The sequence below is a fragment of the Dreissena polymorpha genome, chromosome 1 (genome assembly GCF_020536995.1).
Source record: "Dreissena polymorpha isolate Duluth1 chromosome 1, UMN_Dpol_1.0, whole genome shotgun sequence".
Lineage (NCBI taxonomy): Eukaryota > Metazoa > Mollusca > Bivalvia > Myida > Dreissenidae > Dreissena > Dreissena polymorpha.
Genome location: NC_068355.1, coordinates 110,476,596 through 110,490,198, shown reverse-complemented (window position 1 = coordinate 110,490,198; position 13,603 = coordinate 110,476,596). Strand labels below are relative to the sequence as shown.

The 13,603-nt window shown below is 36.3% G+C and overlaps 1 protein-coding gene across 1 annotated transcript in view; it reads right to left on the bottom strand.

The window, feature by feature from the left end:
- Positions 1–10,381: 10,381 nt before the first annotated feature.
- LOC127844259 (solute carrier family 28 member 3-like) overlaps positions 10,382–13,603 on the bottom strand; it is a 100,225-nt gene continuing 97,003 nt past the window's right edge. The window contains exon 11 of the mRNA XM_052374327.1: positions 10,382–11,656. Within this exon, the coding sequence (XP_052230287.1) occupies positions 11,631–11,656 (26 nt within the window). The 3' untranslated portion in view covers positions 10,382–11,630. The remainder of the gene's footprint in view (positions 11,657–13,603) is intronic.

Sequence of the window (13,603 nt, the reverse complement as noted above, 5' to 3'; positions counted from 1 at the left end):
TCGTCACATAGAATACTCGCTGTCACGGAAGAGAAACACAACTAAAGAATATTGATTGCAGATGTTGAATACATGCTTTTATTTTGAAAAAAAAAAACACAACAACAAAACATAACAAAAACAACCACAAACCAACCTATGGCGCACCAAAGGGGTCGAAACTTTAACTTCTGCTGCAGCAGCAAAAAATGCTGCTTAAATGCTGCTCGAGCAGAAAATTGCTGCTCGAGCAGCATCTAGATGCTGCTCGGGCAGCAATTTGCTGCTCGAGCAGCTTTTTTTCTGCTGCAGCAGAAACATCCTGATTGACCAGCATTTATTTTTAGATTATGGCTTCAGCCAAGCAGTATCAGATTACACATAGGCATAACTCATGTAACGTTGGAGTAATTGATAAACCAAATTTGCATGTTCCTACATAAATTATAGATTTTAAAGCTTAATTATTATTTTATGAACAACTACGAATTAAGGATGATAATTTAATAATAATTGATTAAAACACAGATTATGAGTTTGTTGCAGTTTTTCTAAAGTTTTTATCAGGTCTACCCGGTATTTCGTTTCCGTAGAGGTAGCGTCCGTTTGTAAGCTCAAATTTGATTGGCTGACGGGTTCAAGGGCTTATTCTAAAAATAAATGCTGGTCGAGCAGGATTTTTCTGCCGCAGCAGAAAAAAATGCTGCTCGGGCAGTAATTTGCTGCTCGAGCAGCATTTAAATGTTGCTCGAGCAGCATTTTTTTTCTGCTGCAACAGAAGTTAAAGTTTCGACCCCTTTGGTGCGCCATACCAACCTGCAATGAATCGTAAAATGTCGTTAGGACCATTGTTGCAACATTAGTGAGTGTCTTATTTGCCGGGGTTGCAATAGTACCATATACCTCACTTGTTATTGGCAGGGAATAAGCACGGCTGCAAAGAATTCCAGCTGAGCAAGGCATAAGAAATTATTATTTTTGGATGAACTGAACATACGCACGTATTATTCGATAACTTAATAGCTCTGAAATCACTATATTCTTGTAGATAAATACGAGTTCAATTATTTGTGTTTTTTGGTTGTGTTTATTGTTGGTTCCTAGGAAAAGAGAGCCCAACAATAATTAAAAATGTGTTTTCGGGAAAAACGATCTCATTGTTAACCGTGGTAAGTACTGTAAGAATTGAGTCTAGCCATAACCGAACAACTTATGTAAAGGCTTTGCTGATGATATATCATGCATGAATATATACATTAAACCCATTTATGCCTAGCGTATAGAAAACAGGCCTTGGCATGATGCGGCGTCTCATCTAGGTCTGCACTGTTTGCTTAAAAGAATTTCTGTAAGACTTATTTTAAATATAGAAATAAATATACTAGACAGCCCTAATTTTGGAAATAAATTGATCCAATGTAGAAGGATGGGAGAGTCTACTATGCATAAATGGGTTAAACTCGGTAACCACTATATAAAACGCCATACCGACACGTATTTCCTAATCCATTATCAATTCTATAATAAGGATCGGTGTTTCGCTCTGGACAGAGTTGCATGGAACACGTTAATATTTAAATTTGGCTCAAAAGGTTGGGAATTGGAATTTTCTAAACATTTATCGATGAACTTTTATTCAACGTCAGCTGGTTAGCGGGCGCCATATAAGGGTGACACTTAAGGGGTCGGATGTAATTACGTCATTATACGTCACGCGCACACCTGCGAAAATTATCTTCAGTCTGTTCCTATTACAGACAAGATATTTTATCAATGGGAGAGCCTTGAATGGGATTTGTATTATGTCCATTTTATGAATGAACGAAAGTCCACTAAACGTTATTATGTTTGAAAGCGCGGCAGACGGCAGTTGATTTATCAATGAAAACCAGCAGATTTGCCGTCAGGTGTGTTTCGAACAGAAGCGTCTAAATAAGGAATTGGTAAGTGAATATGGAAAACAAGTTGAGTCGTCCATTCATGAATTTTGAAGATCGGTAATGACTTAATGAGGTTCATTGAAAGTGAATTTCATGAAAGGTTGATTTTTAAATCCGTGCACTTATGCACGATGCCGATAAATTTTAAATAGGATTGGATTTCGACGTTTAATGAATGAGCGCTGTAAACCTGTCACCAAGAGGAAACGCATTTCATTGAACATGTTATTGCGTAATGAATTAATATATTCATTGATGAAACTATTTCGGACATCATCTGCGGTTCACACTACCCATTTCTTCATTATCCGTATTGATTGAATTTTAAACCTACCAGACATGCCCTAATAACAACAATTGGACGCGTTTTGTCGCTTTCTGTCTTAATAAGCCGTCTGCTATGAGAAAATGCCGTCTGTCAGTGGAAATGTCGTCTGCTCAAACAACGCGCTCGTGACACTCAGTCCCGCGTGCCTTTTCGGCATTAGCAGACGACAATCACCAAATGTTTCTAGTATCATCGATTCCATTAAATTCGGCGGGAACATACCAGTTGGTAACATATTGAACCACAGACTGTGCTTCGATACGATTCGCTTTACGACTATTTTAAATAAATCATTTATCGCGAAGATATAAAACTAACTTGAAGCCAATCTATTTCCAGCTGCCACCATTAATTTAAGCAGTTTGAAATGAAGACTGAAAACTCAATTTGATCATCTGAAACTGTTTGCACCGAAAATTATTTATTATTTTATTCATCACTTTGACGTTGTTGTTTAACTGCATGCTATTGTTTTGCATTTCATAGTTCGAACGGAACCACAATTCCATTTACTGAATTACATTTTTTTTAATTCGTTGAAAGCTCCTTATAAGCTGAATATGAAGAAAATCAGAAGAGAATGGAGATTAAAAAGAAGTGAACGAAGAAGAAGCTGCAACGATCGATTTAGTTGAAAAAGAAATTAAGAGAAGAAAGTATGAGAAGCTGGAGGAAAATAAATACTATGATTTGTTTACACAACAACTGTTACTATGTATAATACGTTTTAAAGATAAAGATGAATTGAATTCAACGAAGCCTTCGTTGAAAGTGTACCTCGGTTTATATCGGAATGTGGCAAGCAGGTAACAGATGGCGGGGATATACGTGAGAATAGTTAAGCGAGTTGTTCCCACGATACTGTATGCACTTAAATATTAAAGTACAAGCCTACCAATTTTGTGCGCGAAAAGTTAACGAGCGATCTTTTGTGCTGCATTTTACGGTTTGTAATATGTACATAGCTCATCTACATGTTTACTAACAGTTGTGATGGAAATATGTAAAGTATGCTTTTATTGATGCGTCGATGAACAATTAAACATTAACTTATAGACCAATATGATAAATGCAATTATTTGAAAAAGTTTTTTATTTAACACTCTATTAGGCATAGGTTACACGGTTTAGAAAGAAATTCTACCGACCCCCCCCCCCCCCCAAAAAAAAAAACAATAACAACGCATAGACATTTATAAAAAACAAACTTTTTGGAAAGTATTAATTGTATTGTTTCTTATCACGCGATAGCCTAGGATGCATCGGGAGCATCTCGAATAAGTTTACAAACGTTCGTTGTAAGCGTAAAATATAGTATGTACTAAAATCTCACGCACTGCTTCGTAAATAAACACAATTGAATTGATTTCTCAGACACAAACTAGATTTTACTGATCAGAAACAAAAGTCATTTTCTTTCTTTCGATGTCATTTCACTTTGACCTGCATTTAATTATTGTTAGTGTACATGTACTCTAATATGTTGAAATGTATCTTTTTGTATTTATTTCTGAATTACACTACGAGTATTGATATGAACATGGATTTGCTTTATTGTATAATGATAAACGTTAATATATATTATATTTGTATATCTTATTTCAGTGATGCGGAAAGCAAAATCGATGAATAATAATATAAAACTTAATAATAAAATATCATGAAATAACAACAACGAACAAAAAAACAAAAAACAACAACACATATTCGAGTTTAACCTTCTGATCTGTTACATTATTGAACGTTATTTCAAATAGTTTTACAAAAACATAATCTTTTTCGCCTTCATTTTTTTAAAAGTAAAAGTATAAAACTATATCAGGAAAGACTGAATATTTTTCAGTGTATTTTTACCGTTATCCCTACTGGGTATGAAACTGAGTACATACATTGGGAATCAACTCAACGTTCTTCGGCTTATTTTTCTAAACTAACCATTGTGTTTTTTATTATTTTGATATCCGCAATCCACTGTCCTGTTCGTTAATTGGGTTTTTCATATTTGATTTAGTGCACAGGAAACGACATGGTCACGATTTAAAGCCTACTGATTCGTCATTGGTCGACATCAATCGTTCACGCAAACCTGTAATTACTATTGCGCGCGTGCAGCTCACGTGCGGGTCACGTGCTTGTTTCAAAGCGGAAGCGTACGAAGTTGTCTGCCAGATTGAAAGGGAAGTGTAATATCCGGGTCTTTGGGACGCAATCAATTTCATTCAAGTTCTTTGTGTTGATACTGATTTTTATTATATGATTATTTTAAAGCCTTAAAGGGAAAACATGTTTTAATGAAAATCTATACAATACATATTATATTATTTGAACAACATATACATCCATTGAAGGTATAGAAGTATGAGTGACTATCTTTTGCGCATAAAGTCCAGAAGTGTGTTTGACGAGTCTAGGTGTGAAACATATCGGATGTTTTAATCCTTGCTAGACATTGAAACATATTTTTACCTAAATTACTTAAAATGCCATTCTACTACTTAACATATTTTATTTTTAAAGTAAAGGTGTTCTAGTTATACGTTCAAATTCGGAATCATTTTCCATGTAAAAAAATGTAAATTTCAATCTGCTGAAGACTGTCAGATTCGCTGTAGCACGTAAGACATGTTGTAGTATGTCAGATTTGCTGTAGCATGTAAGCTCTGTTGTAGAATGTCAGTTTCGCTGTAGCACGTAAGACATGTTGTAGTATGTCAGATTCGCTGTAGCACGTAAGACATGTTGTAGTATGTCAGATTCGCTGTAGCATGTAAGATCTGTTGTAGAATGTCAGATTCGCTGTAGCATGTAAGATCTGTTGCAGAATGTCAGATTCGCTGTAGCATGTAAGATCTGTTGTAGAATGTCAGATTCGCTGTAGCATGTAAGATCTGTTGCAGAATGTCAGATTCGCTGTAGCACGTAAGACATGTTGTAGTATGTCAGATTCGCTGTAGCATGTAAGATCTGTTGCAGAATGTCAGATTTGCTGTAGCATGTAAGCTCTGTTGTAGAATGTCAGATTCGCTGTAGCATGTAAGATCTGTTGCAGAATGTCAGTTTCGCTGTAGCACGTAAGACATGTTGTAGTATGTCAGATTCGCTGTAGCATGTAAGATCTGTTGTAGAATTTCAGATTCGCTGTAGCATGTAAGATCTGTTGTAGTATGTCAGATTCGCTGTAGCATGTAAGATCTGTTGCAGAATGTCAGATTTGCTGTAGCATGTAAGCTCTGTTGTAGAATGTCAGATTCGCTGTAGCATGTAAGATCTGTTGCAGAATGTCAGTTTCGCTGTAGCACGTAAGACATGTTGTAGTATGTCAGATTCGCTGTAGCATGTAAGATCTGTTGTAGAATTTCAGATTCGCTGTAGCATGTAAGATCTGTTGCAGAATGTCAGTTTCGCTGTAGCACGTAAGACATGTTGTAGTATGTCAGATTCGCTGTAGCATGTAAGATCTGTTGTATAATGTCAGATTCGCTGTAGCATGTAAGATCTGTTGTAGAATGTCAGATTCACTGTAGCATGTAAGATCTGTTGCAGAATGTCAGATTCGCTGTAGCATGTAAGATCTGTTGCAGAATGTCAGATTTGCTGTAGCATGTAAGATCTGTTTTAGAATGTCAGATTCGCTGTAGCATGTAAGATCTGTTGTAGAATGTCAGATTCGCTGTAGCATGTAAGATCTGTTTTAGAATGTCAGATTCGCTGTAGCATGTAAGATCTGTTGCAGAATGTCAGATTTGCTGTAGCATGTAAGATCTGTTTTAGAATGTCAGATTCGCTGTAGCATGTAAGATCTGTTGCAGAATGTCAGATTCGCTGTAGCATGTAAGATCTGTTGCAGAATGTCAGATTCGCTGTAGCACGTAAGACATGTTGTAGTATGTCAGATTCGCTGTAGCATGTAAGATCTGTTGCAGAATGTCAGATTTGCTGTAGCATGTAAGATCTGTTGTAGAATGTCAGATTTGCTGTAGCATGTAAGATCTGTTTTAGAATGTCAGATTCGCTGTAGCATGTAAGATCTGTTGCAGAATGTCAGATTCGCTGTAGCATGTAAGATCTGTTGTAGAATGTCAGATTCGCTGTAGCATGTAAGATCTGTTGTAGAATGTCAGATTCGCTGTAGCATGTAAGATCTGTTGCAGAATGTCAGATTCGCTGTAGCATGTAAGATCTGTTGCAGAATGTCAGATTTGCTGTAGCATGTAAGATCTGTTTTAGAATGTCAGATTCGCTGTAGCATGTAAGATCTGTTGCAGAATGTCAGATTCGCTGTAGCATGTAAGATCTGTTGCAGAATGTCAGATTCGCTGTAGCACGTAAGACATGTTGTAGTATGTCAGATTCGCTGTAGCATGTAAGATCTGTTGCAGAATGTCAGATTTGCTGTAGCATGTAAGATCTGTTGTAGAATGTCAGATTTGCTGTAGCATGTAAGATCTGTTTTAGAATGTCAGATTCGCTGTAGCATGTAAGATCTGTTGCAGAATGTCAGATTCGCTGTAGCATGTAAGATCTGTTGTAGAATGTCAGATTCGCTGTAGCACGTAAGACATGTTGTAGTATGTCAGATTCGCTGTAGCATGTAAGATCTGTTGTAGAATTTCAGATTCGCTGTAGCATGTAAGATCTGTTGTATAATGTCAGATTCGCTGTAGCATGTAAGATCTGTTGTAGAATGTCAGATTCGCTGTAGCACGTAAGACATGTTGTAGTATGTCAGATTCGCTGTAGCATGTAAGATCTGTTGCAGAATGTCAGATTTGCTGTAGCATGTAAGCTCTGTTGTAGAATGTCAGATTCGCTGTAGCACGTAAGACATGTTGTAGTATGTCAGATTCGCTGTAGCATGTAAGATCTGTTGTATAATTTCAGATTCGCTGTAGCATGTAAGATCTGTTGCAGAATGTCAGTTTCGCTGTAGCACGTAAGACATGTTGTAGTATGTCAGATTCGCTGTAGCATGTAAGATCTGTTGAAGAATGTCAGATTCGCTGTAGCACGTAAGACATGTTGTAGTATGTCAGATTCGCTGTAGCATGTAAGACATGTTGTAGTATGTCAGATTCGCTGTAGCATGTAAGATCTGTTGCAGAATGTCAGATTCGCTGTAGCATGTAAGATCTGTTGTAGAATGTCAGATTCGCTGTAGCATGTAAGATCTGTTGTAGAATGTCAGATTCGCTGTAGCATGTAAGATCTGTTGCAGAATGTCAGATTCGCTGTAGCATGTAAGATCTGTTGCAGAATGTCAGATTTGCTGTAGCATGTAAGATCTGTTTTAGAATGTCAGATTCGCTGTAGCATGTAAGATCTGTTGCAGAATGTCAGATTCGCTGTAGCATGTAAGATCTGTTGCAGAATGTCAGATTCGCTGTAGCACGTAAGACATGTTGTAGTATGTCAGATTCGCTGTAGCATGTAAGATCTGTTGCAGAATGTCAGATTTGCTGTAGCATGTAAGATCTGTTGTAGAATGTCAGATTTGCTGTAGCATGTAAGATCTGTTTTAGAATGTCAGATTCGCTGTAGCATGTAAGATCTGTTGCAGAATGTCAGATTCGCTGTAGCATGTAAGATCTGTTGTAGAATGTCAGATTCGCTGTAGCACGTAAGACATGTTGTAGTATGTCAGATTCGCTGTAGCATGTAAGATCTGTTGTAGAATTTCAGATTCGCTGTAGCATGTAAGATCTGTTGCATAATGTCAGATTCGCTGTAGCATGTAAGATCTGTTGTAGAATGTCAGATTCGCTGTAGCACGTAAGACATGTTGTAGTATGTCAGATTCGCTGTAGCATGTAAGATCTGTTGCAGAATGTCAGATTTGCTGTAGCATGTAAGCTCTGTTGTAGAATGTCAGATTCGCTGTAGCACGTAAGACATGTTGTAGTATGTCAGATTCGCTGTAGCATGTAAGATCTGTTGCAGAATGTCAGATTCGCTGTAGCATGTAAGATCTGTTGTAGAATGTCAGATTCGCTGTAGCATGTAAGATCTGTTGCAGAATGTCAGATTCGCTGTAGCATGTAAGATCTGTTTTAGAATTTGAGATATGCTTGTAGAAGATCATAACAGAAGCCATCCGTTGTAAGCTGCCCTAACTCCAGTCTACTCAATATTATCTAGGAATGTTATTTTATAATGAAATAAATATTTAAATCAATCACATGTTCTGTACAAGGTAAATGGCGATCTTGCACCAATAAAAGGTACTATTTAATGCATCCAATATCCCACAAAGAAGCCCAATTTTAACAAGCATGTGAGCATGAAATACATACATCATAGTACTGACAATATCACAGAACAGGAACTTGATTGCAGTTATTTCCCCTTACAACTCTTAATGAAGGAGATACATTAAGAATTATTGTGCATAATTCACAGGTGGAAGTAACGTACCCTGGATAGTATATGGGCACAGGAGCCCAATATATTCAAATAAATATATAAAATCATATTTAATGAGAGAAAAATTGACAGAGCCATTAAAAAACAAATCCCCACCATCTGATAATGGAATCATAACAGGGTCATTAACTAGAATTTATCATAGACCTGTCTTCGCGGGCCGCAAAAATGTCAAAAATAGCTTTAATCCAAAGCATCCCTTGGTCCTCTTATGGGCAATTGAACAACCTTTAAAAAAATACTTCAAAGAAATCTGTCCAGCCGTTTACTGACAGTCGGCCGATAACCAAGCAATATTTCGAGCCCGTTTGTCCATGAGAATAAATCTTGGATGTAATTTCAAACAATTTTTTTAAGTTTTCTCCCCTTTATCGATAGCTCGCGTTCTGGTCTTCGCGGACCGCAAAAATGTCAAAAATAGCTTTAATCCAAAGCATCCCTTGGTCCTCTTATGGGCAATTGAACAACCTTTGAAAAAAAAAATTACTTCAAAGAAATCTGTCCAGCCGTTTACTCACAGTCGGCCGTTAACCAAGCAATATTTCGAGCCCGTTTGTCCATGAGAATAAATCTTTGATGTACTTTCAAACAATATTTTTGAGTTTTCTCCCCTATATAGATAGCTCGCGTTCTGGTCCTATTCCTTTAAAACAACGAGGCATGTCTCTTAATGCACGCACTTACCCCGAAAAACTAATTCCAATACAATCAGAATGAGTAAATATTTTTGTCCCCTACCGGTTTCACCGGAGGAGACTTATGGTTTGCGCTCTGTCTGTCTGTCTGTCAGTCTGACAGTCTGTCAGTCAGTCACACATTTTTTGACCCTGCGATAACTTTACAAGTTCTTAATATTTTTTTCACGAAACTTGAAACATGGATAGATGGCAATATGGACATTATGCACGTCATTTCATTTTGTTCCTACGTTAAAAATTCTGGTTGCTATGGCAACAAATAGACTAGAAATACTGCTGAAAATGGTGGTTTTCTGGATCCTGCGATACTTTTAAAAGTTCTTAATATTTTTCATGAAAGTTGAAACATGGATAGATGGCAATATGGACATTATGCACGTCATTTCATTGTGTTCCTACGTCAAAAATTCTGGTTGCATTTTTTTTCTGACAATGGTGAAATTTCTGACAATGTTGGAGCCGGTAGGGGACTATATTGCTTGGCAATAGTCTTGTTCATTTTAATATTTACATTTGGCAAAGCGTCGTTGTTGTTGTTGATTGGATGATTCTGTGCCTGGCTATTTCAGTGTAATTCACTGCTAAGCCGGGTTCAAGAGCAATGGCGACTTTCGTTTTCAAGTAAATCAAATTTAGGGTTAAAACAGTTGTTGCAAAGAAAATATAAACTTTTGGATTTAGTTTTAAGGCTCCAAATATTGCATGGTTATCGGCCGACTGTGAGTATACGGGTGGACAGATTTCTTTGAAGTAATATGTTTCGAAAGGTTGTTCAATTGCCCATAAGAGGATAAAGGGATGCTTTGGATTAAAGCTATTTTTGACATTTTTTTGCGTCCCGCGAAGAAAGGTCTATGATAAATTCTAGTTAATGACCTTGTTATGATTCCAATATCAGATGGTTGGGAATTTTTTCATGACTCTTTGTCCTGGGCTTATATACTATCCAGGATACGTTACTTCCACCTGTGCATTAAGTGGAAAGATTAAAATTTATATATTCATAAACAAACGGATGTGTTGATGCTTATACATTTACAAATATTAGTATAAAGTCTTGAGTTACTTATATGTAAAATATTCCTTGCATAAACTGCATTTATAATTGGAAAGCTGTATTTTCGAACAAAATAAAGTCTGGATTTATTACAACTACAACCTTGAAACGACGAAAATGAAAATAAACATTAAAGAGCATTCATTAGTGCATGGAAAAAGTGTTATCATACTGTTTTCTAGGACAGTAATCTGCTCAAAGTATGCCGAATAAATTATGGGTTAAAACGATTAAAAAGGCTTACTAAAATGATAAAGTTAAACCGGGTAATAAGAAAACCTTTGTAAAAGTGTATCGATAAAATAATAAAAAAAATCTTAAAAAAGGCCAAACATTAACAGGATGCAGGATCGCGCGACTTGGTGGGGTTCCACCCTTTAACTGAAATGTATGTAGACACGAAGGTAAATAGTGTTTTATTTTCTAAAGAATTTCAACTAGTGCATACCAGACAGATGTTAACGATGCTTGTGGCTTGGTGAAATAATTCAGAATTACTGTATTTAATAAACCTGTGGTCTTGTTCAAAATTCGATTTGTACTACACGGTTAGGCTTCACGCAACGTGAAAAACGTGAAAATTTTTCCACCGATTTCAGACGTATTCAAGAATGTATTCTTATACCTTAAGACTCAAACTGCAAGAAAAAAAATCCTATATGCACTAAAATAAAAAAAGCTCTTAACGGTGTGATGACACTTTGTCTGCACCCTGATAAAAATTATTCCATATTTTGTTGAGGTATATACCTCCGTACTCAAGAGGTGTCCGATTGTACATAAAATAGCCAATATAAATGTATAACATTTCTCATAATATTAACACATAAACTCTGGCTTAAATCGATTTAAACATCACTTGTTACTGAATGACAACTCGGACTCTTTGTGGTCAAAAGTACGTAACTGCGAGGATAAATCTATAACAGAGATAGACGTGGTACAATAATTTGATATCCCTGTATACAAAGTGTACAAAACAGCTTCCGTACTAATGTAGAAAATATATGGTACTTAGTGTATTCAACAGTTGCATGATTTTGAATTTAAAGAACTTTGGCTTTATCTTTTTTTGTTTTGTCCTTTGTTTTATATTTGATAATCGGCGTTACCTGTTATTATAATTTATACAAAGTTATGAAACACAAACGAAATCAGTTATAAGTTGGATTCTCTGTTGAACAAACGTCGTTGCGATCGCATGGCATCTATATGTCCTCCTCGAACAACAAACCTGAAATAAATTACGTTAGTCATTTAGGAACCTGCAGTATGAAGATAAATACCGAGACACGTTCAATTGCAACGTGTACGTTGGTAAACGTATACGAGTAATTAAAAAATGTACACGAACAATTTGGTTTTTCAACCGCCATTATCTATAATTGTAGGGTTTATCTGATAAATTATTAGAATTAAGCCCTTACACTTGTAAAGGGGTTGATGCCATTTAGTTATTCTGCAAATGCAAAAAATATACGATTAAATAGAACATCAGCTATTTATAACGGGTAAATCGGTACATTAAACACGCTCTCAAACGCTTGCGCGCTTACCGAAATCGAACCCGTTATTACGTGTAATGGTGGTATTTGCAATAAATTAACACTTCACCGGTATTTACCCGTGTTATTAACAAAATTATTACCGAAACGTTCCCCCCTACCCGTGTATTTGACACGAAATTGCGCTTTATAACTGGGAATTCGGTGAAGTTTTACGCGCTTTCTGACGCCGGGTGGGTACCTCAATCCCACATGTTATTGCGTACATTGCTTATGGGACAAAAACAACACAGTAAGTTTGTATATTGTCTGATATAAAATAAGCGTTGTGCGAAATGGAATACGGTCAGGCTATTATAACTTAATAATAAGGCTACCAATATCAGACGCCCGCGCAGGTACCGACTTCCCCGAAGTTACCGCATTTATTGGTTAACTAATATCAGTAATAATAACTCTTTTACAATAGCATTTATCGATACGTCTTTATTAAAATAATAACAAAATGGTTTTCACTTGTTTCTGACACACACAGTTACGCGATTTTTAACGGGGATTTCGTAAAGTTACACGAATTGGGTACCAAAATTCTCAATTATTTTACATGCACACGTGACATAATACATACTTAATAATGCTTAGTTATTGCTTATATGACATTTCAAGTTTGTGAAATAAATTAATGTTCTATAAAGGGGATCTCGGTTATTCTTGAAGCTTCCACTCGCTCTTGTCAAGACCGCATTGCCGCGTTGGAAATGGTATAAATTTAATTCATCTAACTTATCTTTCTGGATACCAAATGTCAGAGTTGCATTAACCCTTTTTACACCGTTTTTGCCATATTTCATTTCCGTTTTTTAATCCGAACAAAATAAACGAAACTCGTTTAAAAAATAAGATCTCGGCATTCGAGCTCCTAGTGTGGATTAAAAGCGTTTATTGCACATGAGTGCAAATGTGTAGATACCGTTAATAAGATAATATATCACATGTCACCTTCAAATAACATGTATGATGTCAATTAAGTGCATTACTATCAGAGTAATAAAACACAGCATGAATTAGGCTTCATGCTGGGTTTTATTTCTCTTTAAGTAATGCAGATGAACCTCGCTTCTGACCTAGTAACTGATAAAACTATCTAAAAAAAGTGAAATATTATGTGATAATCAGATCGATAACATAAACTATTTAAATCTGCTAGTATTTCCGATAAAAAATATATTATAATTGTCTTTGACAGTGTTGACGTTCAGTTGTTCGTGGTGACGACCGCATGTATTTATACATCTCTAACACTTCTCAAGATCTCTTTTCGGCTTTTGAAACAATATAAATTAAATGTCACCAACTAATCTTTCAGGATATCGATTGTCCGAGTTACATAATCCCCATTGACACCATTTAACCATTTTTAATCGTTTTTTTAAAGAGGAAAACAAGAGAAATTCGTTGGAATAAAAGTGAACCTAAACATGTAGCTTGTCTAGAAAATGGCGGACAGGTCGTTGCTAACGAGTGCGCCCGATTAATCGATCGCTGATTGGTGGATCAATTCTAGTGGGCGGAGCGATCATAGATAAGGCGTCATGTCAATTCGGCGGATAATTGAATAATCTTTTGATGCTGGATTTTGACCGAACTTGAAGGGCGGGCGCGATTTAAAAAATCAG